This window comes from Rhamphochromis sp. 'chilingali', assembly GCF_963969265.1.
Source record: "Rhamphochromis sp. 'chilingali' genome assembly, chromosome: 16".
Taxonomy (NCBI): Eukaryota; Metazoa; Chordata; class Actinopteri; order Cichliformes; family Cichlidae; genus Rhamphochromis; species Rhamphochromis sp. 'chilingali'.
This window is the reverse complement of record NC_137943.1, coordinates 24,617,801-24,643,664: the sequence shown is the minus strand read 5'-3', so window position 1 is coordinate 24,643,664 and position 25,864 is coordinate 24,617,801. Positions and strand designations below refer to the sequence as shown.

Sequence of the window (25,864 nt, the reverse complement as noted above, 5' to 3'; positions counted from 1 at the left end):
TGCTGGACGGGCTCCTCGGGCCCCCCAGCTGACGTGGCATGAGGCTGGACGGGCTCCTCGGGCCCCCCAGCTGACGCTGAAATAGGCTGCACAAACTCCAACTCAGCCCCTGGCTCCAACCTGGCCTGGATCTCGGTCCCACAGTGGCTTAGCTGAGCCTCATGGCTAGCACTTCCAGTGCAAAATGTCCTATAATTTGGCTTCTTGGAAGCAAAGTTCATAGCATGATCAATACACTGGGATGCTAGGTAGTTGTGCAGAGGGATAAGATATTCCGTGGAAGACTTGGCTGGTGATTTTTCAGTCTTAGTCATTTCATAAACATGCCCATGAACCTTTAAGGCAGTGTTTGTTCCAATATTGTCCTTAGAAAAAACGCGTGGATTCAGAATACAATCACCCACCTCATGTTGCTGTGAGCCGTGGTGACGACCTGGACGCCGCCTCCTCCTGGAAGCGGTGGTTGTGGAGGCCGGCGCCGCTACAGCTGAGGTGAATGTAGCACTGGAAGCAGCCACCGGTTGAGGTGAGGGAAACGCAGCACTTCTCTGCTGCAGTGGCGACATGGACATGGAGACAGGTGAGAGACTGAATAAGCCGACTCTTACTCCTGTAGCCGGTGAAGGAAGAGCTGCATCACCGCAGGGCTGGTGTGATTCAGCCTGCACACTGGGCACCTGCTCAGACGATGATGGTGAGGCAGAGGAGATCGTGGCTGTAGCAAACTTCTTTAAATCTGCAGGCAGGCAGTCCATAAAACCTGGGTTAGCCGTGGCTATCCGGGTCAACTGAGCCCGAATAGCCTCCTTCTCCTCCCCCTGCTTCCCTGCACAGGAGATAATCCAAAGTCCACGAAGCTGTGTAACACGAATCTTGAATTCAAAAAAGTCACTGAAATAAATGTCCGCTGGGTCCAGCATGGTCAGGTCGTTCTGTCACGGTCTGGCGAGAGCAGACTGTATGTATTGTGAAGAGTGGACCCAAAATGCAGACACCAAGGAACTTGGATCAAGACTTGAGTATCAACAAAAAGCGAGCCGTTTAATGAGGCTGGCAGAAAAGGTACAAATAAAGGGCAAGGCAAACAGAAATAAAACTAACATTAACCTAAACTGGGAGAACTAAACAAACAACATGGAAAAACCTGGACATGAAACCTAGAAACATGGCATGGAGAACATGGCGTGAACAACAGATGACCTGACAATCACACACTGAAAACAGAGGACTTAAATACACAGGAGGTGATTAGGGGAAGTGGAGACACATGAGGAAACAGCTGGCACACATGAACATAATGACGTCACAGTGGGAGAGTAAAACTGAACATGATGAACACAGAACACCAGACCTCTTCACAATAAAACAGGAAACATAATGAGACATAGACATGACAACCCGAACTTGACAACGTAAGACACAGACATGAAACGCATGAAGAGCAGGGGAGATTTAACATGGTTGGAAACACGAGGGGAAAATAATAACTAGAAACACTTAGGCATAATAATACAAACTTGATAACAAATGACACGCAGCATGAAACACGAAGGTTGAGGGGAAACTTAAATACAGGGGAAGAAAACACAAGGAGTCTAATAACCAAATGAACTTAGATAACCTAATGAACAAAATAAACTCAAACTTAAAACGCTGGGTCAAAAGACCCAGGATCATGACAATTTCATGCTTTTCTGTGTTTTGCATGAAATATCATGTAGTAATAGTAGTTAAAACTATGTATTTGGGTTTTGCACTGTTCACCATATTAACTGCAGCATTTGGTTGTGGGACTAGAATAGGCATTTTGACATTTTCTAATGATAAAAAAGAAGAAATAATGCAGATTAATTGATGAAAAATATGAGCTGCAGCCGTAATTTACACTGCATGAAATTAAATAGCTGTTGAACTGCTGCACTGTTTGCACAGAGACGGTTGCACTTCTGTCTCCTTATATCGATGTTTAAGGCTTTTAAAAGCCCCGATAGTAAAGCTTCGTCATACTTCCACTCCTATGGCTCTTCCCCGATAATTGTAAAATGTGCTATGTACAACACAATGCTTGGCATTCAGCTGTAAAAACCATAGTGCAGATAGCACACATGATGTTTATTGGTTTAAACAAACAGCCTGAAGTGCAGTTGACTTTATCGGGGTAAATAACTTGCAGGGGAGGCAGCTTTATATGGCATTAATTGCAAACAAGTTGGCTGCTAATGGGCTGAAAAGGCCTTAATGGAAGTGTTCCATTAAAACAACCAGTGCTGATGCCATCAGACAAATTTACACTAAGTGTTGCCTCATGAAAATGATAACTTGCTAATCCATTATTAATAAGAATTAATGGTTTTCACTGTGCCATGTGCGTATCGATCCCTGATACTCTACACTACTGAGTAGCTCTCATTGGGCACTCTGGCAAGCTTGGGAATAGACTAATTGTTAGCCACACAAGTGCCATTTACGCAACTCTCCCCGCTGTCTCTGCTTTTATTACCAGCATTGCTCTGAGGCCCCCGACTAGGAAAAAGGCAAACTGAATGGCTGCTTAGGAAAGTATGATGCATACAAAAGGTGTTAGCCAGAGTCAACAAAAGAAAATATCACTAGTAAATGAATGAAGGTTGTAACAGTCTTTCAGTTTTATAAGCTCAAGCATGAGACACAAAGCACAGCTCATTGCTTTTACTGTGCATACTGACTGATATGTCACTGAGATTATTTCTGAGCCAGGACAAACCCAGATCTGTTGCCCTCCTGCAGTTCAGAAACCCCAATACCTTATCTGTCTAATGACCTCAGACCTCACAAATGCTGCTGCAGGCTTTGGGTTAAATGAGAGAAGCTTTTTAATCCCCCCTCCATACATAGCCTTTAGGCTCCTTTGGTGTTTTCTAAAAGCAGGATCTATAGAGATTTGTCAATACCCCGCGCCCGAGGTCATATTTAAATTTCACATTAGTAGTGCAGAAAAATGCACCTTACACTCAATACACTCAATCACCACACTAATCATAAATGCTAAATATTGTTACTTGTTTAAGCTGGCACTTTATATGACGTTTTTGAACAAAAAGGCCTAGCATTTGTTTCCCTAATAACCCTTCAATTTGTTTGATAATGAGGTTAATGCCTTTCTGTATTTGTGGGGGTACACCAGAAACACCTATTAGTCCAAAACTGAGTGTTTTTCACTTGCATGTATTGTTTTGAGCTTTGATTAATTCATTTATTCCATTCATTAGTTCTAACATGAAAGGCTTTTTGCTCTAGTAACATTTTTTTCAGTTCCACCAACCAGGCTGCTGTTTGTGTACAGCAGCACTGTTTTGCATGTAGGATCTTTCTGGTTTATTTATTTGGTAATTAAAACAGTCATTTGAGTGATTTTGATTTTGATAACCCAGTTTAGTGATACTAATTAAAGCATTGTTCTATTATGGCCAAATTCTGGTAAATAAGCAATACTCGTGAGCCAGTAACCCCAACCCTACGATTCTGGCAGCTTGCAGCAAAGCACTATGCCTGACAGTTATGGCAGCACTTTCCACACATTGCCAGAGAGAAGAGCACATGTCAAGATATGAGTTTTGAATGTATTGTATCAAAGCATAAAGAGAGTGCAGCCCAAAACTCATAGTCAGTGGCTGAGAGAAAGATTTGCATAGGTAGGCTTATGTGTTTTCCACCTCGTCCCTGCCATTGTTTTCATGTGACAACTGTCTGACAGCCAGGAAAATGGGACACAGGCAAAGAAAAAAGGTTGAGTCTGGATTTTGTCTGTCTAAGAAAAGAACTGACAAACCCAACAGTTTGATATCACCCTTCAGTGGTGGCTGTGCTGACAGAGGAACACCAACTCTCGCAGTTCAAAAGTAAATGCCTCTGTCCTTTCAGTGGAGTGTGGTAGGACCACCATTAACCCCATGTATAAGTCTGTGGTTCAGGGTCACCGCAGTGACTTGTGATTTTGTGATTGATGCTCGGTGAGATCTGGATTAACGATGAGAGCTCTGAATTTGCCACAGTTTAGCCCGTGAGTCACAGGTCAACTATCGAAATTCAGGGGAAGCTTGTTTAAGAGGATTAATACGGGAAAAGCTCCATGAGTCCAGTTTCCACTGTTTTTCTGTTTATCCTTAAAATCCTAAAGATTTCTAAGATCCAGCAGTTTCTAACTTAAATGAGTGTGGCAATACACAAGCTTATGTCCTTTAATTTGAATCATGTGCGCTGAACTATTTTAATACTGTCTGATCCTTCATCCGTGCAACAAAGTGAAAACCCTGACATCAGTCTAAATGCTGCTGCAACAGACAGATGTTGGCAGCAACTCTTCTAAGACTGATGGCTGATAATCAGGGTTTGAGCATTCCAACGCACCACCCAAGCGCAGGCTCAGGCATGCTCAGGCATACACTCTTAATGCTTATCAGGGTGGACTTGTTAACTCAGGTGTCTTGCCGCCACATGCTTGTGTGTCACAGCCACATTCTGATGCTATAGATTATTGTGCTTTCGCAGTTGCTGAATCTGTTTTCTAAAACTTGTTCCTGAAAATAACCAGGACAAAAAAAAAATATCAAAAATCGAATTCAAATGTCAGGTGAGTTTGGGGACAAGATCAACATCAGGTTGACTTCCCATTAACACTTTACTGTGCTGTAGTACATTTGATTTGTTTGGGTTTTTTTAAGGTGTTACATTTTTTAGACAGTTATATGACCGTTATGTGCCGTTACATGGCATTTAAACAACATGACATCATCACAAGAGACAAACACGTTTACCTTTCGTAACACACTCTTATGAGTTTTTTAGCTTTTATTTGACCTACACTGCTGTTATGTTATATTATATTTTTTATCCTAAGTACTGGCAACGTTGTCTCAGCTTTGAAAGAATAAATATGTGCTTGCTGTTCATTTCATTTTAAACTAAGAAAGTCATGATATCATGTCAAGACTTGAAATTAATATTAAATTTCATGAAATTTTAATGTCAAAAGATTTCATTTTGAAGATATTTTAGCAGAAATAACCTCAAATCAATAGAATTTGCATATTTTCACAAAGGTCACTAGAAAATATTGACGTCTGCATGTCGATCAATTATTCTGTGGTGCTTCACACCGTGGTAGTGCCTTTCTTCCTCCAACCAGTTGAATTTAAATATGTGTAACATATGGTATGTATGCATGCACACGCAACTGCCTGCAGGCTTGCCGTGTCCTTTTATTGTAAAACTGCTGCATTGCATTGAAGGAAGCACCTCTGTGGATATGTCCTCAAGCAAGGACAGCCAACACCACCTCTGTCTCTCTCTCTTTAGCCAAGTGAGTGCAGAATGGGATGATGTAGCAGGTGGAGCTTCTTTTTCTGAAAAAATTACAGCGTTGTGCTAACCAGATAGTGAACCTCCCCACATGCTTCTTTTCCAAAAAAAATACAAATGTTATGCTATAACAAGAAACAGTGGTGGAAGCCATTGCTGGATTTCTCCCCAGCGTGTACTCAGAAATGGGAAGCTGGCGTCTCCTGTGTGTACACGGCATAATGATTTACCCCCTTGTGCATGTCTCCATGGGGCAGTCTGCTCATCTGTGGTCTAGGTGTTCCCTACCTCCCTTTTTAATGACTCTGGAGATGAAACACGAGCTGACAGAGCTGCAATAGGGACATTGTGTCATGGTGCCGAAGACAAGATTATGCACATCTGAGGCTGTAGATAAAGCATAAAGCATTGCAGTTGTTACGTAGAGCTAAGGTATGCACATTGTAGCATCACGTCAGCCTTGACAGGCTGTTGAAACACTCCATTGTCGTATGTACAATGGTGCTGAGTGTGTTGCCCTGTAGAACCCTAAAGGCAAATGGGAGAAATCACAGTTGGAGGTGTTCTCCACGGCAGTACAGTATCAAATCATAGCTGGCACTCTCCAATTTTGGGATATGCCAACTATTTGATAGCTAAACAGCCCAATTAACAGAAGTGTATTTTTTTTCTAGTGAGAAACTTCGTCGTGTTTTAAACCATGTGTCAGGTTAAAGGTAAGAACATGATACAGTGACAAGCACACAAAGACTAGACGTGTCTCTCATGACTGAGCTGCAGGTGTGCACAGCAACAATGCCTGTGTGGGTTTTCTCAGGGTTGCCTTTGTGTGGAGAAAAGTGACACCGATAGATAAGTTCTCCCTTTAGTCTCAGCCTCTTTCCCTGTCAATAACTTATTTTCCTTACTCTATCCCTTTCACCTCGTCTTCCTCAGGCTTGCCAAGTTTCGTCAAATCCCCTGAGGATCAGACGGGCATCTCGGGCGGAGTTGCATCGTTTGTGTGCCAAGCCACAGGGGAGCCGAAACCAAGAATCACCTGGATGAAGAAAGGCAAGAAAGTCAGCTCCCAGCGCTTCGAGGTGGGCACTCATGCGTGACTTTCACATCTCTGAGCACCTTTGCATGTACAAACATAATGCAGGCAGGAGCAAACACAGCACGTTAGACTGCTTTTATAACCTCTCATTGAGACCAGACGCATCCACACGTGCGTGCGGACTGGCAGCATTCACACAAATGACACATTCACACAGGACGCACAATGGCTTGCCCCTGTTATTGAGCATCACACCGACTCTTCAGTTCTCCAAGGGAACCTAGACAATCTTCCTTTCTCTTTAATCTCCCTCCATCTTGATTTATGTAGTCTGTTTCATCTCTGTTTGTTTTTTCACACGCTCATCCTTTCCCCCGTGTCCCCCGGCTACACCATCTCTGGGCACGCACCACTGTAACGTATGTGATGTATTTCCCCTCCCACTTGTGCTCCCCTTTGAAGATGAGGGGATACTTTAGCTGGGGGTTCTCGCCATTTCTGGCCACTCCTACCTCTGTGACATTACATAACTGTGGTACCTGAGGAGCTATTGGTTTGTACTTCTTCTGTTCTGTGTCAGTGTTTTTAGACGTGACCTCAGCTGATTTTTCCTTTTGATTAAGGGGGGATTGAAGGGATACATAGAAACTAGTAAAAGAGCACCAATGACAAATAAAAAATGCTTCACCTCCCACATTAGAAAAAATCAAGTAATCTGCATGTAGGAATGTATGTTGTTTATATCGCATAATAAAGGTAGTGTAATATCAAGGCCACTAAAAATGGAGTTCTTGCATCTTTACTTTCCTGTGGGGTTTTTTCAGGTGATTGAATTTGACGACGGTTCGGGCTCCGTACTGCGGATCCAACCTCTGCGCACGCACAGAGACGAAGCCATTTACGAGTGCACGGCCACTAACAGCGCCGGCGAGATCAACACCAGTGCCAAGCTTACAGTGCTTGAAGGTAAGATAAGTCTCCTGCTTTTTCCACTTGGTTTCTCTCTCCACACTTGCTTTCACTGTGGTCCTTTTTTTCCCTGCTGCTTGTGGTTTTCAAATCCTTTATGTCAATATATAAGGAAATAGGAGTGTTTGCTTTAATAATTCATACATATGAAATTGGTGAAATTCCTGGTATTGCCCTTGCCAAGGAGGAACAGCAGTATCTTAATTTGCAAGGTTAAACATTTTTTTAAATAAGCTAGTGGCTCAGCAAATGTGTGAGCTGCAATCTTTAGCTTATGTTTTTATATATTTTGACAATTTTATACAGTTTTTGGGTATAACGCGAGATCTTTCAGCTGGTCACTTGGATTTGAGTACTTTTTAAAAACAAAGCCACAATCATCTAAAAAAGCAGCTGTAAATACTGCCTGATGCTAACATGTATGGCTTATATAAACGTTTATAAATCAATAATTCTCTGCCAGTCCACATAACTTCAAGAAAAAATTCTTTATAGGCATATAAATAATGTTTGGATGTTTGAGTGGTTTCTACATGTACAAGCACCCTCAGTGCCCGCAGGCTAGTTTGACCTTCATGGACCTCCTTTTCCTTTTTTTGCCTATAGAGTTAATGTATGTGTATGTGCAAAGTATATGGGCCTAGAGGTGCGAATTTCTTCTTTAATTGATTGTAATTTTGTCATGTGGCAGCTAGTCACCACAGGAGTAGATTTCATTACAAACTTTAAAGGAAACGAAAAAGCTCCAGAGCTAGCCAGAGGGAGGATTAAGGCCGTCTATAGCCATTACACCGGCATTAAAGCAGATCCCCTCTCATTCAAAATCAGCCTTTCCATCCCCAGTTTGAATCCCATCTTCCTTACACCCACCCTTCCTTTTTTTTTCTCTGTCCACGCTGATTTGGTGATATCATCGGTTGGGCTTGCATAATCTTCCCGTAGGGGCTTTTCTTCAGTACAAAGAAAGGTTTTCTTTTTACCCCTCTTTTGCACTATATCACGAAGAATGCTGTTTCATAAACAAATAGGTTTATGCGGGCAATATGACATAAAACTCATATGAATGAGATTAGCTTAATCATAGTCTTTGTGTACGGGGCAAGTTTGGAGTCCCTCACTCAGTGAAATACGGAAAATGATCTTACTCGACAGTGAGCAGCTGTTTATACCAGCAGACTTACTTTACATGAAAGCATCTTCTATCTGTCTTCTTTCTTTCATCTGTGGTTCATGCCATTTGATGCTTTTATCTATTAGGCTGTACTGATACATATTTACTGCACACATTTTCACCATGGAGTAGTGGCCAGACCTTAAACTATGACCGTGTTACCTTGTGAGGGAACTTGATACTCGTGAGACTGGCAATATCATAATCAAGAGGGAATATATTGTGCCAGGCTTCAAGCTGTGAACGTGAAGCCAAACCACACATTGTCCTATAAAAATGTAATGGCCAACAGTCACAGCTGAGGTGTTTCAGTTGTGAAAATATAGATATTTCGTCTGATCACCTGCCAAGTTGTTGTTGTTTTTTTTTTTTTTTTTTTAAATTCCTCTCAACTGCTATTTTTTGTTACAAGGATGGCAAGCATTGTCTAATGACATGCTAACTTCATACTAGACTGACTGCTTGGTAGCTTTTATAGACTCAAACTGCATATTCTTTTTCCTCTTCACCACTTTAGGTTCTTTTGTAATTCAGATCCAGTCAGTTGCCAAGTATTTTTCTAATTACTGCTATTTTTCACAATGAAATGAAACATGTATTTTATACACTCCTCAGTTTTTGAAATTGACAATTTATACTTATGTGTACATGCATTAATATATGTTGTTATATTAAACTGAGGGAAAGTGTTTGGCAGTGCTATAGTCATCATATCAGTGAAATAGCAATACCTGAGTTGTCACCTCTCTGCATGGTTGGACCAGTTTTGGCTCATTGTTTTAGTTGCACAAAGCAAAACAATACAGGCTCATAACAACAGGTCCTGTCGGTGTACAGACTGATGCAAGCCCCATCTACTTACCTGTCCAAGGTGAGATGGCAGACAGCCAAAGTAAAGAAGTCTTTGTCAGCGCAGACACAAATACCTTTTTTATTTTGGAGCGTGTACTCCAGCAGGACTATCACGAGTTGGTTTGTTTGTGTTGGAGCTGAGCAACCAAACGTACGAGAACAGCTGTTCAAGTGTAAATAACAGTGATGTAATATTGTTTTTGAACTTTTCTGTCCATTCTCAATAAAAAAAACAAAATAGTAACATTGTTAGAATGTTTAGCATGATTGATTTGTGAACAAGCCATCTCGTAAAAGTTGTTCTCTACGCTTTCTCACAAAACCTGTCAAAGACCAGAACCACGCATCGTGTTTAAATAAAGAACTCGACTCCGCCTGAAGCCTTACGATGAGCTGACTGTTCATACAAACACACATGCACAGATATTCACTGTCAAACACACACTCAGAACAAACACGCATTCCCTTACAGAGCAATGACGTCAGCTCCACTCTATTTTTAGACTATTGTTTGTAGCCTAGTGATATATCAAGTTCATATCAGCAGCACAAGAAAACACTGGGGCAGCACCAAACAGATGGAGACTAATGACCCTCGCTTTTAATGGGCCAGGAGTAGCCTGAAGGTTTGAAACGTGGGTGTCACATCAGAATATACATAGCCTTTTCACATCGAGAACAAATCATAAAGTCTGGGGAAAGAAACAGTGAAGGCGTCTGTAGCCAGAAATCTTTGTGGTGTCGTTGAGCAAGGCACAAAACCAGCAGAGCTACTCGGTAAATGTGCTGTTGCAAACATGTCGGGTTTGTCTGTCCTCACTGGAAAAAGAAACCACGGTCGAAAGAATGTCTTCATAAGCAAAACAGTCCTGTTTTTGCTTTTTTCCACTACGAGGAAGCTCACACTCTCCACATGAATTCAAGTGCATGTGACTTTGCATCCCCACGAAGCTGCCGTAGTGCTGTGAGCACCCCCATTCAGAGACGCAGCGAGAACGGTGAAGTCATTATAGCTATAAGTCGATCTGGATTATAGATTTTAGCAGAGCAAAGGAAGGTCGAGCATTAATTACGATTATTTCATATACTGGCTCTTTATTTTGTTATGCCAGTCGTGCAAAATATGGATTATGACAGTCATGCCAGAGCAGCTTTACACCTGCTTTCTGTGTTGGCAGAGGAACACCATGCTGTGTGCACCTAGGTTCAGCAGTTCATTATTGTCTGGATCACTTGCTGTGATTTTTAGGGTGTTTTTTGGGGTTCGTGTTTATTTTGTGTCAGTAGTAACAGTGTCCTGTGGCACCACATGATACTTCAACAAGTTCCTTGAAGGATTTTTTTATTTTTTTATTGCTTGTATTTTCTTCTTTTTTTTTTGAGTAGAAAAACTTAACAATGTGACTGTGGAAGTAGGTGAGCAGTACCTTCTGTTAGTCTTGCTGTTTGTGGGCAAGATTTAACAGAAACTATCAAGCAAAATGCAAAGAAACTTGGTCAAGACGTGGAGCACTGGTAACAGAAGGACTCGGGCTCTTTAAAAAATGGCCTGATAAGTCATTGCCTTACACTTTATTTAGGCTTGACCTCACTGGCAGTCACTTATTGTGACTCTGTGGTTGAGTTACTCAACTTTGTATAAAAAAAATCAAGACTTCATGAGAGTTATTTCACTTTATGTCTGACTTGTTGTTGGAGACCTACGTACAGATGTTATGTAATCGGATACTCACCTGCGGGGAGTTGCAAAGGCACGTTTTCACGCTAGCCAAGTCGGGCTTTAGCACTTTTGCAGTCATGAGTCTCGAGTCGCTCTGTAATTCTGTCACGCTGTAACAGCCCAGCTCTTTGTTCGTCGCAGTTCTCACGCCCCTGCTCGAGGGGTCACACCACTGAGACTTACATACGGGCCCAAAGTCAGCTTAGCCATTCTTCATTTTGTGTGCGCAAGAGACAAACACACACACGGGTGCGTAATAATAAGTACAAAACTGCCAGACTTTCATAAGTCAGCTTGTGAGGATCTTTTACTACAAGTCTTCTTTTTTTAACTGCAGTGTTTTGAACAATTGCCTTACATCTAAAATGTCATTTTTATGGGTACACGTGTGTGTGGGGGAGAGAGAGAATTGGTTGCCTGTCTGCAGCTCCGACCTATGTGGCTAAATGATGATGCAGACATTGCTAGCAGAGCTGTGATTGAGAAATACTGTTTCAGCCTTTCATTCCTCTTTTCTCTCAAACTCTTATTTATTTATATTTCCTTCATCTGTTTGCATTCATAATGGTTTTTCTGTGCCTACCCACTTCTGTCTCGCTGCCTGCTCTGCGTCACTGCCGTGGACAGTGTGGTGGCAAATTGAAGTTGTAGTGAGGTAGTAGATGACCAAGAAGAACAATGACTCATTACATGGGTAACGATGCCAATGGTCTGACCTTGAGCGCCACCTCCCCCCCTCCCTTGAATTGAACTGCCTCAGTAAATGTCCAGGTAAATGGTGCTTGTCTCTGTGATGTATGAAATAAACTACTGCCGTCCGGAAAAGACATCTCGGCTGACAACATCAGTCTTAAATGCCACTTCTCCATGTCAAGGCAATAATCCATATTTATCACCGCTAACATTAGATGAAATTTAAAATGCAACGACTCAGATCAAGAAAGGACTAAGGCGGTGTCAGAATCACGTCATGACAAAATTTATTAAAAACAAATTTGTCTCTGTGGTCCAGTTGATGGAGTCTTCGCAACTGCATGTCGACAAGATTTGTCCAAAATCAACACCAAATTTTGATCAAATCGCCTTGAGCAAAAGCCTTAAAAGTGCTTTACTTTAATTGGTTTCCAATAGCTACCAGGGAAGTGCAAAATTGCCAAGTTCTGGGAAAGGCCTACAGCAGTGGTCTCATTATCAGTCTAAAGATTCTTAGCTCAGAGATTTTACAGTAACATTTAATTAGAGATCAGTTATCACAGTGAAATAAGAGTCCATAGATCCTAATGCTGCCTTTTGTTTCCTTTTATGGCATATAGAAGTGCAGACAGTTTCTCTGTATTAACACAATAATTCATTTTTAAGCATGAAGAAAACTGTTTGTAGTTATTTGTATTAATCAAAAACTGTATCAAACCAAAGTAAGTTGAGAATAATTCCTTTCTGCTTTGACTCACTAACAATGAGTTTCCCTGGCATTAGGTAGTTTAAGCAAAACCTCTCCAGCATAAAAACCCTAAAACAAACTAAAATGCCAAACTGATATCTGTAGTTCTTCCCATGACCGCATGAGCTGAAACTGAAGATGGATCCTGTTGCTTTTTTTTTTTTCTGTGCTGTGCTGGAGAACATTTTCCTGTCCTTTGGGAGAGAGCAGACAGGTCTTAAAGGAAAGGAGGAACCTTATTAAATGGTACCATATCAAAAGCCCTGTCATTACCAGAATCTTCCACTGTCAGAGTGTGAATTAGAAAGGGTCCCTTTCAAACCACAAGTGTTTTGAAGTTCCCTGGTAACTCATTTCTGAACATGCAATATCGAGAAAAAATGTAATTTTTGGAAAGGTCAAGCGAGTAATATGCAAGGACTTGGAGTTTCTGTAGTTGATAAAGAAAAAAGTAGTTCCTTCCTTGATGAAAACATGCCAAACATCAAACTTTGGAGTCATGTAGTTCTGTGTAATATTAATAGAGTTTTGCCCTTTGAGTCAATTTTATGCCTCTCTAAGCTTAAGATGGAGAAAGGAGACCATAATTATACAGCGGTGTTGAAAACTCATCTGTTTTTTGCACACAGAGTTTAGAAAGTATAATTCAGTACAGTGTCCCAGGTTTACTGCGTTGACTGCATTTAGTGCTTCTGTATTTGGTGGCAGTAAACAAATTACGGACTCACTGGTTAGAAAGAGCTTTATTTGCTTGCCATGCATTATAGTCTCTTGTGCAGAGGCAGAAAATGACTGCGACACAATGCCAGTAATAAATATCTCAGGAGCCAGGCAAGTGCGGACAACAAACCTGACTGGATAAACAGCATAGAAATCTCATTGCGCCTCTTCCCGGGCAAGATAAATACATACAGAAGCTATATCGGAATGATTTTAATACCAAACCCTGCTCCTCCAACAACTTAATACTTTCCTTTCCTTCGCTATTCAGATCACCCACAATGACCAAAATAAAGCAGTTTTGTGTAACTGCTATTTCCCAAATTACTTCTCCACTCTCTGCGATTCTCTTTTTTTTCATTACTGGTGGGTTTCTCCTACCATTTAAAGTGTTATCTACCTGCCTTGTTCAACAGGATCAGTAGTCAGTTCATATTTAATATTGCATACCATAGGACGAAAAAAGACAGTAGCACAGACCTGCATGCTCACAAAACCGTCCAGGGACATGCTCCCACTCACACTGATCTACAGGTGTCTCCCATTGTCACCTACCCATGCATACATGCACACACACTCAACACACACACATACGTCCGATGTATTCTTGTGGTCCACTGTGACAGTCTGTGTCACAGATTTAATTTCTCCTACCATCTGCTGGCTGGAGGCCCAGCATCATAGATCATATCCAGTCTGACAGAAACAAACTGCATCTGTCTATGCATGCTTCTCCCAAGGACTTGCACAATATGGCGGGGTGGAGTCACTCTCCTGGCCACCCAATCTGCATCCTTGCACCCTTGCTTCCAAGGACTTGGAGATTATAAGTAGGACAAGTCGATTTTTAGAGTTAAAACATGTTTATGCTGCTTGTTGTTTAGGAAGAAAATTAAGAAAACCGACACATCTACTACCACATTCCCATTTTCCTTAGCCAGCTTTGTCTGTCCTGTGTGCAAGTATACAGATGATGAACTGGCACGAATTTATAGGTGTGCAAGTCAAAAACTTTAAGAATTACCATCTGTTTGTGTGATCAATCATTGCAGATTTCTAAAAATCCCACCCCAAAAAAGTCATTATCTTCAGTCTTGTTGTATATACATTGGATGTACCAATTAAATCGACATTGATTAATCGCTCTATTCCATGAAATTTATTTGATGCTGGACTCAATATTTTATGTTACATGCAAGACATCTGGATGGAGTCATTTTTGCTTTGAGGCAGCCTTTAATCATCTGTACTTGTCCATCAATTGCTCTGTGCTTTTGGCAAGCTGTATCTGCAGTGTCTGGTATGTCTGCACCATCATTACTGATCTTGTCTATGCCCCTAGGGGATAGAGAGAGAGAAGGTGGCAGAGGATAGCATGGAGAACCAGACAAGTCAGGCATTTATTACTACCAAAACGCTGTTGTTTTTGCACCATTTTTGTGTGGGGGTTTTTGTTGTGCAGTTAAGTGAATTTCACCTGGTCTTTAAAAGTTACCTGCTTCATTACAGCGTTTGTCTGCTTCCCACCACTTTCTTCAGCATAGAAAGCATATCAATTTGTATTAAACCCCCAAAACACAGCTGCAGACTGGCCTAATGACTGTAGAGCGAATTTACATTTCTCTAATTTACTTCACAACTTCAAGCACGCAGCTAAAAAACTTTGACATTGTGAAAGATGTTAAGAAAAGGCTAATGATGGATGAATTTATCTCATTTCAAAGCATGTTTCAGTACATGTGAGCTTTGCGGTTTCTCCCAAAGAACACATTTGCTCAACTTCTAAGCTCAAGGAAGCAGGAAAAAGAAATCGGCTAAACAAATGCAGGCATCAAAGCGCTGTCTCTCTTGGCTTAAAGTCGGAATGACCGACTTTAAGCAAAAAAAAACAGGACCATCTCATAGTATATGTGTATATACACCAGACTGGAAACAAAAGTCATAAAACATCATTAATTTCCCAGTATTTGTTCCACTGCTGCCACACTGGGTTCCATAGTGCTCTGTTTTCTTGTGTCATAGCTTGTACATTGAAACTTTGTTGCATCTGGCTGCTGCCATGAGACCACAGCTGTAATCTGTCACTGTATTAAACATGAAGTTATGGCCTTTCATGATTGTCAGGACGGATTGCACTTCTCATCTGGACATTTTCCCCTGGATTTCAGAAGATATTGGAGATGTGACAAGACATGAACATCCGTTTACGTCTGGGTATTGTCAAGAACAGACAGGGATATCTGTGAATTGTCATCTGTTATTAAATATCTGCCACAAACAGCTGCAGCTGGCCTTTATCATTCAATTACAGACTTTACTAAAAAATTTGTTTGTGGGACCACAGCCTTAGTGAATTGGGTAATTTCCCACATCGATGCATACATTCAGCCTGCTTCCTTTACTGGATTACTAGAATGTAAGTATAAGCATTTTTTAGTTTTTATTGTAGTGTCATATCTCAAGCTAAACCAGTTTTAAAAAAAAAAATGTAGGGAGAAAAAGTCACACATCAAAAATGTGATACTAACATTTATCTAGAAATATAGGGAGTCTCTCTGAATATAAACACAGGTTGATGAAAACTGTCACTCACAAATGTGCCCCGTATCAAATTGATATTTGAAGGGTCAAATTCAAGTTAATAGGTACTTATACCCAAGAGCTCTGAGCCCTGCAACCACCTATAACGTAATTTTGCATCAAATCAATTTACTCATTGCTTTATGCTGATCTTTGTGCTTTAGTAAAAAAAGTGTTTTATGCTTGGCAAAAGTTCAAAATCTCAGCCTGGCTTGTTGGCATTCTGTGTTGGTTTTCTTATAAAGTTAATCATGATCTCTGCTGTATTTAATATCCTCTCCTTGTCAGGGAGAAAGCGTAGCTCTATAAATTGTAAATTAGATATAGGCCCAAATGATTACATGTGGTTTATTGACATTGTGTCGACCTTGGAGCAGAATTGCTTTTGATTTCTTCGATTTCAAACAAATATTTCATATAACAATTCCTACTTCATAATTGTATATTTTGTTGATTGGTTTAGTATAAATGGTGTCATCCAAACGCTTTGATGTTGGTGACAGTGAAAGCTGCTTGTCTCGGTCTTTGTCTGTCTGTGAGTCATGCCAAACCAATGATTAGACAACAAACAGACACCAGGGGAAAAAAAGGAAAATCCTTCTTGAATGGAAAGCAAGTAACAATCTAATATAAAAACCTTGAAAATTGATTTACTTTTATGGTCTATTTTAGCCCACAATTGTTGGGAGTGTTGCGTTGAAGTACATCAATTTTCAGCGGTGGGTCTAAATGTTTTGCTTTCTTATTTATTTAGTACAGTGTACCTTAAAAATAATTTTAAAGAAACATAGTTTAAAGAAAATATGATGTAACTTTTTTATTTCTTTTGCAAGAACTGCATTTTGTGCTAATGTGTGTTTCTGTATTCTCTGTCGAAATAACAATGAAACAATACAGTCCAACAAAAAAGTTACAAAAAAATGTTTAAAGACTAACCTGATGTTTTTCTTTCCTTTTACTTACTAACGCCACCCTGAGTCTCTACCACTGCGTGTACCAAGAGCCAAGCCCACCGTGTAGCTCTGTAAGCCAATGAGTCAACATCTCCCCAGGCCCTGACTGGCTATGGATGGATGGGCTGACTGCTTGTCAAGGGGTCTAATACCTAGACTCAATGAGCTGGCTAATGGGAGTCCTTTCACCCTGACCCCTTTTCCTCACACATTTACACACCGAGCCCTCTTGGCTTATCCACTGGGCCACACAAGGCAGAGGCGAAGGGCTTGACTCACTATCAGCCTTATAGGCTGGCTTTAAGCTCCACGTTTCCCCCATGTTTAAGAGGAATAGTCCCATTTTGGCATAGTCCCATTTCCCTCTATGCTTCCAAGCTGTGTTTTTCAAGGTTGTAGTTTATTGGTCTGCTTGCTGCTGTCAAAGGCTCCATTGGTTTTTGCATCCATTACATCTCTGTCTATATTTTTAACCTGTTTTGCAAGAAATGGATCACTGAACATGCGTGCGCAGTTATAGGTGTGCCTGCTGTAGCACTCAGTGTTAGGGCATGTTCACGGCAAGTAATAAGCTTAACATGTTATTTAATGATTCCTGAGGTAAACTTATGTTTTTACCTTATTGTTGACTTGGTATTTCCTGATGGTGTCGAGGCTGGTGTTTAAACCAGCTACAAGGAATGGTCTAGCCATGAAAATGTGTGAATCGAATTGGCTTTAAAACGCTGCTATCTTCAGGAAAACTGGGCATCTGCAGAACTGTTACCAGCTGTCAAAGCGTTTGCAGCGGAAGGTCATGTTTGTCTTGGTTCTTCTCTGCTGTTGACGATTAAAATTACGGCAGTTTTTCATCTGCTGTGGTTAACGGGTTGTGCCGCAGTGTGATGTTTTTAAGCGCTTTAAAAAATACATTTTTGCCCTTTTAACGTTTATGAGACGGGATGATGTAGAGAACTGACAGGAAAGCAAGGAGAGGGTGGAGGAGAATGACGCACAGATGGTATCGGACTCGAACCGAGGCTTACGGCATATGGGTCGCCTGCTCAACCAGGTGAACTATAGTGGCACCTCATTTTTGAGCACTTCTGCAAACCGCTACATAATCAATGTTGAAGCTGTCGACATTGACTCACAGACTCTGTGTATTATTCATTATCTCTGAGTGAGAGAATAAGTAAAGTCTGTCACAGGAGCCCAGTCAGTGAGGATTTAATTAACAGAACCTGCCACATTCCACTACATCCACTCCACTGCCTTTCTCAGAACTCATAAAAGCCATTCCTATCTGCGATAATTACACTAAACATGCCACAATAAAGCTCTGCCGATGATTAATTTGAGGAGCGGAGAGGATCAATTAATTCATTTATTTGCGAACCGCTGCACTGCTTCTTTTTGTACAGCGATTTCATTAACCGTCACGCTTCCTGATTTTTGATCCTGTCCTTGTTTTTCTTTCCCGTGACACCTGGAGGAATAGCCTGTCTTATTAGCCGCATCGCATTACTGCAGACATTTACCACGAGCCCTCAGGTTTTTCCATCTTAGAGGCAGTTACATTAAAATAAGTAGTAAACCACAAACCGTGTAGTCTGTAATACCATAATCTCAAGGGTCTTCAATCAAACTCCTGTTAGTAGGACCACAAGGCAAGAGGAGCTGTAATATCAAAATGAAAGCCTACAGCTGTGCTACTCGTATAGCACAGTTAATGGAGGATGTGATTCTGTGCAGCAGTGCTTGTCCCAGAAGGTGACTCGGTCAGCATAACCATTTGAAATCAGAAGACCACCCTTGGGTTGCAGTAATGGGTCAGAGGCCAGGGTGATGTACTAACTGGTGCGCCGCAGCATAAATAACAGGCACGGGGCATCTGGCAGGGCCGTAGATCATACTGACGACAGTGGAAGTATGATATCAGATGGGAGAAAGAGGGAGAAGCAGAGATAAATAGGGAAGTGGAGAGAGAGATGATAAGAAGAGAGGGAGGGAAGGAAGGAGTGGAAGGAGTTTGGGGGGAATTAGATGACTGTTATTGATTATCTGCCTGTAGGCGAGGAAGTAAGGCCAAATGTTCTGCTCAGCCAGACAAAAAAGTGTATTATTTCAAAGGTTATGGCATGCATTACAGTCTCTTTACTTCGAGTGCAGTTGGATAAACAAGAGAATAACTGCGCAGTGATGTACTACTACTAGCATGTAGTGCATTAGCGTGCATTAGCAACCATGCATGTGGTGTTTTTGTTATGGCTGTATTTTTGTGATGGTCCGTTGAATGCAGGTGTGTCTATCATGCAGCTCACGTGTCCTAAGGGACTGCTTGTTTGATGCGCTGCTATCTCCATAGCAACTGCCATAACACCTGGTGTAAGAGAGAGCTTACTGGAGCCAACTGGCTTGACAACATGTGGATTTCAATGGATATTTCAGTGCACTTTGTATGGATTTCCCACCCCTCAGAGTACGACTATAGTAGCAAATCTAGTAAACTGACTTCTCTGTCAGTCTAGTTGTCATGTAATTAACCACAGCGACATTAGTCACATCATCAATCTGTAGAAAAAAATTGTTTGGTTGTACTTTGCATCCTGTTTTCTTTGTTTTGTTTTTTTTCCATTCTGTTCCATTGAGATTTTCACCATTTTCATGTCATTACAACAGTATTACATCAATGGCCTCCTTTGATGTTGGGGTGTGCCGTACCATCCCTACCGAGGAGACCTCTATAGTGGGAGCTCTGCCAGCTAGTATTCCTCTGAAGAGCAGGAAAGGTCTGCTCACATGCCCTTCGTGGCACAACATGTGAGAAAAACCTGTACCCTGACATTGTGTCAGTTTGCAAGTCAAAAGAACAAGAGTAGCTACAAATTAGTCACTGCCTGTTTGTCACCATATTTCACACTCCCATTCCTATCACATACAAGGTCAAAGTCTACTAAACAGCAGGCGATGTTAATAAGCAACAGCTGTGGGAGTGTGTTTTACTGTAAACTTAAAATGCTGCTATCGCCAGATTTCTGCCCATTACTACTTTCCAGCAGAGTGTGTGACCGCCATTACGTTTGCAGTTTTATGTTTTCACGGTGGACTTAAAAACGTTATCTGCATCCTGCTACCCGCAAAGCTCTTTCGGCTGAACTTGTGCTTGTTTGGCTTTCTGTTTGTACCTTCTGCTGGCGCTGACACCTCTCTCACACTTCCATGTCTGAGGCAGATGCAAATGTCTGTCTCGTGTCTGTTGATGTTCTTGGCTGAAAACAGCTGGAGGCCATGTGCTTTGTTTCCGCCGACTGCTCATCTGCCTCTCGGTGCCAAATTGACTCAAGACTAGTTGAGACATCGACAACGGTCTCCTCACTATATTTAGTTTCACCCACAGGTTGGGCTGCCAGAAAGGTGAACAATTAAGAAAAGAAGTGGAAACATTGAGATGATAATGGTTCTAGTGCTCATGTCAAACAAATAATATATTAAATAGATTCCTTTGTCAGACATTTAGCCGTCACTTAAGTGTTAAAAGCTACAAATTTCAACACTGAAAATGAAAAAGCTAAAATGGCCTTTGTGTTCTCTGTAAAGGCAGAGCAGTGATGTATGCTCAGAAAGGGTAGATTTTAGAGCAGTAATATTTCATGAGGCAAGTGGCTGTGTGGCTGCCACTGTGGTCTTTTGGTTCACACTATCAAAGCAGACATCACCTTTAATTGTTGTCATCCATCACTTGGCAAACAGGCACATGTGGAGATCATAAAGCCTTAGATTTCTTTTTTGAGACGACTGGCTCAGATCTATGAAACGAGCACCTTTGGAAAGGCGCACTTTTTAACCTTACTTTCTTAAGGCGAACAATTACGCCGAACTTGATTAACTATTCATACACTGCACGCTGACGTAATCCCCGATCACGTTTTTCATAACTGTATATTCTTTCCAAACGGGCCTCTCTCTTATGTAATCTTCAAAATATTAATAGCAGCTCCACCATCGTGTCCTTAGCGCTGTACGGAGGAAGATACCAGGGCGTACAGAGATGGAAATGAGGCAGGCATTCAAGTCTTGTATCTTGTGCCACTATGTCAGGGCTCCCCTCTTACAAAGGAAGTGGGGTGTCTGGAGTGTTTCCCCCCATTGAGATTAGTATGTTTTGGTTGTGGGAAAAACGCTGGCTGACGTTAGTGCGGGATTGAGCTCCAGCAGCCTCCCAGTGGGACAAGAGGACAGGGATGGGTCTCTTTCAGCAGGGCTCTGATTAGACCCATCGCCCTAGCTGCCACGCTCCACTCGCACTGGTAATTGGAGCTGGCAGGAGGTTGGCATGCAACCCTCCCCTGCTCCCTCCTCTTCTCCTCCTTTCCCCAGTCCCTTTTGAGTTTTTTTTTCTCCTCATCTCTCATCTAAATCTTACTTCACCTGCCTATGGTTGTCGCAGAGGCATTCCTCCTCGACACAAGGGTTTATGATTACAGTTTTCTTAATTTGACTAATTAACATAGTAGCAGTGCCTCTTCTCTTAATAAATTATTTTTCCAGTGTTTCTCCTTGCCTTTTGTGTATAATCAAAGCTCCCACTGCTATTCTAATTGAGCAGTACGATCACAAAACCACATTAAGTGTTCCCCTTCTGCCCATTCAGTTTTTTTCTGCGCTGCGATAACCACTGCGGACTATGTTCATGCGCTAAGCTGCTCACATTGCAGTATGACTCTGTGCGTGATAAACTGCTGTTGAGAGAACAATGGTCCTATTTATTATCACAACATGGAAGAACCTGTTCACGCGTACCTACATTTGCATCTTGTGCCCGCCTGACACCGCCTCTGGCCTTACTCATTGCAAATCCAGGGCGTTTCTACTGGTTTTTGTTGTTAACTCTGGCACAGAAACACTTTGCAAGTGAAACAAAAGTTCCAGTAAATACCACCGGTTTTAAAGCTCTTCAGTATGCAGCACAATATTAGATCAGTGGTAGAATAAAGGTTTGTACCCAGCATGCGTGATTGCAGATTGTTAAGTCTGCATGCAAACTGAATAAATTACCAATGCAGTAGTTAGATTAAAAAAGTAGAACACATTAATCTCCTTACAAGTGGAGCTCATGATCTTAGTATTCTTTTTTTTATTTAAATTTTTTTTTGCTGCAGTACTGAACACCTGTATGACATTATCACAGGATTTTTGCCTTGCTCATATTTTCTTGCATAGACTAGACAAGAGAATCTAGCTTTTCTTGAGGAATAACACTTCGGCATAAAAGAGGCTTTTTATTAAAAATTCCCTCTATCTTTATAAACATCAACCTGCAACGACTGCACTGTTTCATTGGTTTCTCTCCAAATTTCCCCATCTTTTCTTTTTCCTCCAAATTAAAGAGGACTGAACAAAGGCATGTCTTTGTCTTCTCGGGATGACAAGTTGGCAGACAAGGCCAGCTGCAGGAGTTGCAATAATAGAAATAGACAGACAGGGCTCAAATCTTATCCAATAGCTCGATATGATCTTTGATGAGCGCATAGAAAGGAGTTTCAATTATTCCTTTTTGCCAAAAGGCAAGGACATAGCCAGCTTTTTATGTAAAATGTAAGCTGAATGCTTTTAGAGCCGCTGGAGAAATTTCACCTTTTCACAGTGAGCTTTGTTTAAAGTAAGTTGAAATAACTAGCTGTTATTAGCTTTTACATTTTCTAAAGTTATGGGGATTTTACAATGAACAACTTTAATCAGCTTAACTGTGCTTTAAAGTCTTTTGATATTTATTCTTACGCAGATGTACTATGCATAAATGATAGTGATTTTCTTTTTTCTTTTTTTAAATAATCAATTCTCTGTGATCTTAAGCTTGTGCTCCTGCAGAAGTTAAAAGGAAAGACAGTCATCAGTTTTTGTCCAATAGTCCAATAACATATGGGACATGCAGTTTAAATTTATCAAAAGACATCAGATGTTTCGCCTCCTTTCTTAGGAAAAACGTTGCACATGTGGCTTAGAATCACTTTTATTGATGTTGCTTTTAAAACCATTCAGTTGTCCTTCGTGCTCCTATGAGCACAATTTATGTAGCAAGCAAAACCTGCTTTGGTTGGTCATTAAGAAGAGCCGTGTTACTGTCTTCTAACTAACCTGGGATATTTCCCGCTCCCATTTAGGACACATTACGGAAGCAACACAAAAGCGGAGCGATGCTTCATATTTAAAGCATATTCTATATGTGCAGTCTGAACAGTGTAGCATTTAATAGTTTACCATGTAGAAATTTCCACATCAGTGCACTTTCCCTTGCAATGCAAACATTAAGCATAAATCAAAGACACATTAATCTTTAGGCTTTGCAGAAGCTTTTAAAATTATTCCCCGTTTGTGCTTCCTGAAACGACAGAGTCGCTGAATCATGTAAGAACTCCTTTGGGATCTTTCGACCAGTTTTGCCAATGGTGTTTATTTTTCACAGTCCAGTAACGTTTGCCAATAGTGTTAATCATAAATATTCTATAGGCAGCAATTCCACAGAGTTGGGTGGGTGGGCACTGTCATTTATTATGCCAGTTTCTCATGTGAAAGGCATAGTTCTGTAGTTATGTGTGTATAATAACAGAGATAAATTTCTTCCAAGTAAGGCATGAATGTTTTTTAAGAAATATGTCAAAGAAATGCATCAAATTTAATATAATTTTCTAAGAATCTTTAATTGTAACTGCAGTGTCATGTCTCAGGGAATCAGTTGGTTTTCAATGTGTAGAGAGAAGCCACAATTTTCTGGCTGAGGCTGAGTGACACCAGGGGGTCTGAGCATGTGCTACATGCACAAACAGCTGGCACTGCATGATTCATGAACACTGGAAATCAGTGGTGGATGATGGACAGGCCGCATATTGATTTTTTTTTTCTGTTTATTTTATTTTTTGGGCGTATTCCACCTTGTGTAATTGTGTGTAATGATTAATCGTTAGCAACCAACCGACGGTGTTATTCAATTCCATTAAATCTATGAAATGTTTTTACGAGGGTCCAGACTTTTGAGAAAATTCATTGTGGAAAAGTGTTGCTCCATCACTGCCCAAGCATTGCCTCTAATGTAGTCCTTAAGTACAACCTGCTGTCCTGAACACAACCACCACAACCCACACCTACTGGCTAGTGAGTGCACCCAGGGGAGCAGGCACAAAGGGATTTCCTCTCAGATGATCCATTATGAACGTATTCTAAGGTCAGACAGGAGTTCAGAGTCCTGCACATTTAACTTAATTAGTGGTTTTCTCTGAGTAATGGGGGTTGGGGTTAGTTATCAACTTTTAACTCTACTGAATGGATTCCTTACTTGTATCAAAAATTACTGCCGCTTCAACATTATGTAGGGTTTTTTTCTACCAGGCATTTTTCGGCCTTATTCACTTCCTGTCTTTGGCTCCTTTTCTTTCTCTTTGAAGGTTAGTGAGAACAAACCACAAAGGAACACGGGGCACAACAATACTCTTACCATTATTCATACAGTGACAAACGGTGCAGCGGTATTTCATTGTGCTGTATTTGTGTGTTTCATAGAGGTATCCTCTTTTGTAGAGGTTTCCGTTGGGATGTCTGAAAACTGATTCTAAATCGTTAGACAGGAAGTAAGCCTTGCCACAACGATAAGAGGCCTTGCAGAGATCTGTCAGCTACATCTGAATATGAGACAATTTGGGCTACAGGCCAAAAACAAGGGTGAAAGAAGAAACAACTGCTCTGCTCGGGAATAGATTTAAAAAAACCTGTGGTCGTGTTAATGCTCGTCATATAGGTTTACATATGGATTTTTGACTCAGACGAGGCAAGTAGGGGCTTATGCAGCCTACTTAATGGGGTTTCACGGGTTCTATGTATTAAAAATGGCTTTTATTTTGTTTGTGGCATCATTTCTCATACAAATCCTTGCATTTGATCAGTGATACATAGTCCTTAGAGGATCTAAATAAAATGTGTTTTTCTTTGATGATCCATTAATCACAAGTTTGGAAAGAAGTCAGGCTTTTTTATTGATGCGTGTATATATTTACTGTCACAGTCTTATATATGTGACTATTCCAGTGGTTAAGGATTAAATGTTTACCCCAGACACCCTGGATCTAATGATTTTGTAGCAGATCATTCTGTTTTTTTCCATTAAAACGTTCTCATTTCCTGTCCTTTTGAGTTACAGGGTCATAGACAAATCCACAATAATGTGATTTTTATCCATCTATCCATTTTCTTCCACTTATCCAAGGCTGGGTCACCCTGGATTAGTGATCATGAGAGATATTTAATGGCATCATGTTGTTAAGAATAACTCAGTCACAATTACTAATACACAAAAAAGTATCACCATCGCGAGAAACAGATGAGTGGATTAACCCTCCTCCTGACTGTAAAACTGACTTAAATGACTCGGGAAATTTCAGAAGTCTCTGAATGTGGGACTTCATTGACTTTACAGCTTCTTCTGCACAAGGAGGTAAACCTCATGCAGAAGGAGCTGCCAAGAAATCTTCATGGAGGTTTCTGCAGTGCGTGTTTATTGTAATTTTATGAAAGAGAGAGGCCGCCAACGCTGCCAGCACTGTGTGTAGTGTTACAAGTGAATTATTCAATGTTACAGTCAAGCCACTGTCTGTGTTCTGATCTGTTAGAATGATGGACAGCCTTGAGCTTTTCTGTCATTCTTTAAAATAGAACAACAACAAAAAAAAATCCACAGGTGTTGTAAAATATTCAGTCAGCACGACCTTGTGCAGAGGGTTCACCTGCCTCTAACCCGAGGTGAGCTGGAATGACCATGTGCACAGATAATTGCAGAGAGAATGAGCACATGAGCCGAGGTTCCTGTCCGGACAATATATTTCCCAGCTTCTCGTATTGATGTTTTTTTTCCCCCATAAAGCAGCCTTTTTGCTTATTGTTACACAGCCTGCAGTTTAAAATCTTTTCATGGTGAACCAAAGGTAAGTTACAGTCATTAGCACTTACTTCAACTCAACACTATGGCCCCATGACACATTTACATATGGGGAGACAGATAAACTAAATTACCGGTTCAAGTGCAAGCTGATAATAAGATCTCTCAAGGGCTATC

The 25,864-nt window shown here is 41.0% G+C and overlaps 1 protein-coding gene across 9 annotated transcripts in view; it reads left to right on the top strand.

The window, feature by feature from the left end:
• The window catches only part of LOC308412480 (receptor-type tyrosine-protein phosphatase F), a 168,712-nt gene that overhangs the window by 73,633 nt on the left and 69,215 nt on the right, over positions 1–25,864 (top strand). For all 9 annotated transcript variants that reach the window (XM_080906871.1, XM_080906872.1, XM_080906876.1 and 6 more), the window contains exons 3-4: positions 6,274–6,419; positions 7,201–7,342. In XM_080906871.1, coding sequence (XP_080762997.1) covers positions 6,274–6,419; positions 7,201–7,342 — 288 coding nt within the window. The remainder of the gene's footprint in view (positions 1–6,273; positions 6,420–7,200; positions 7,343–25,864) is intronic.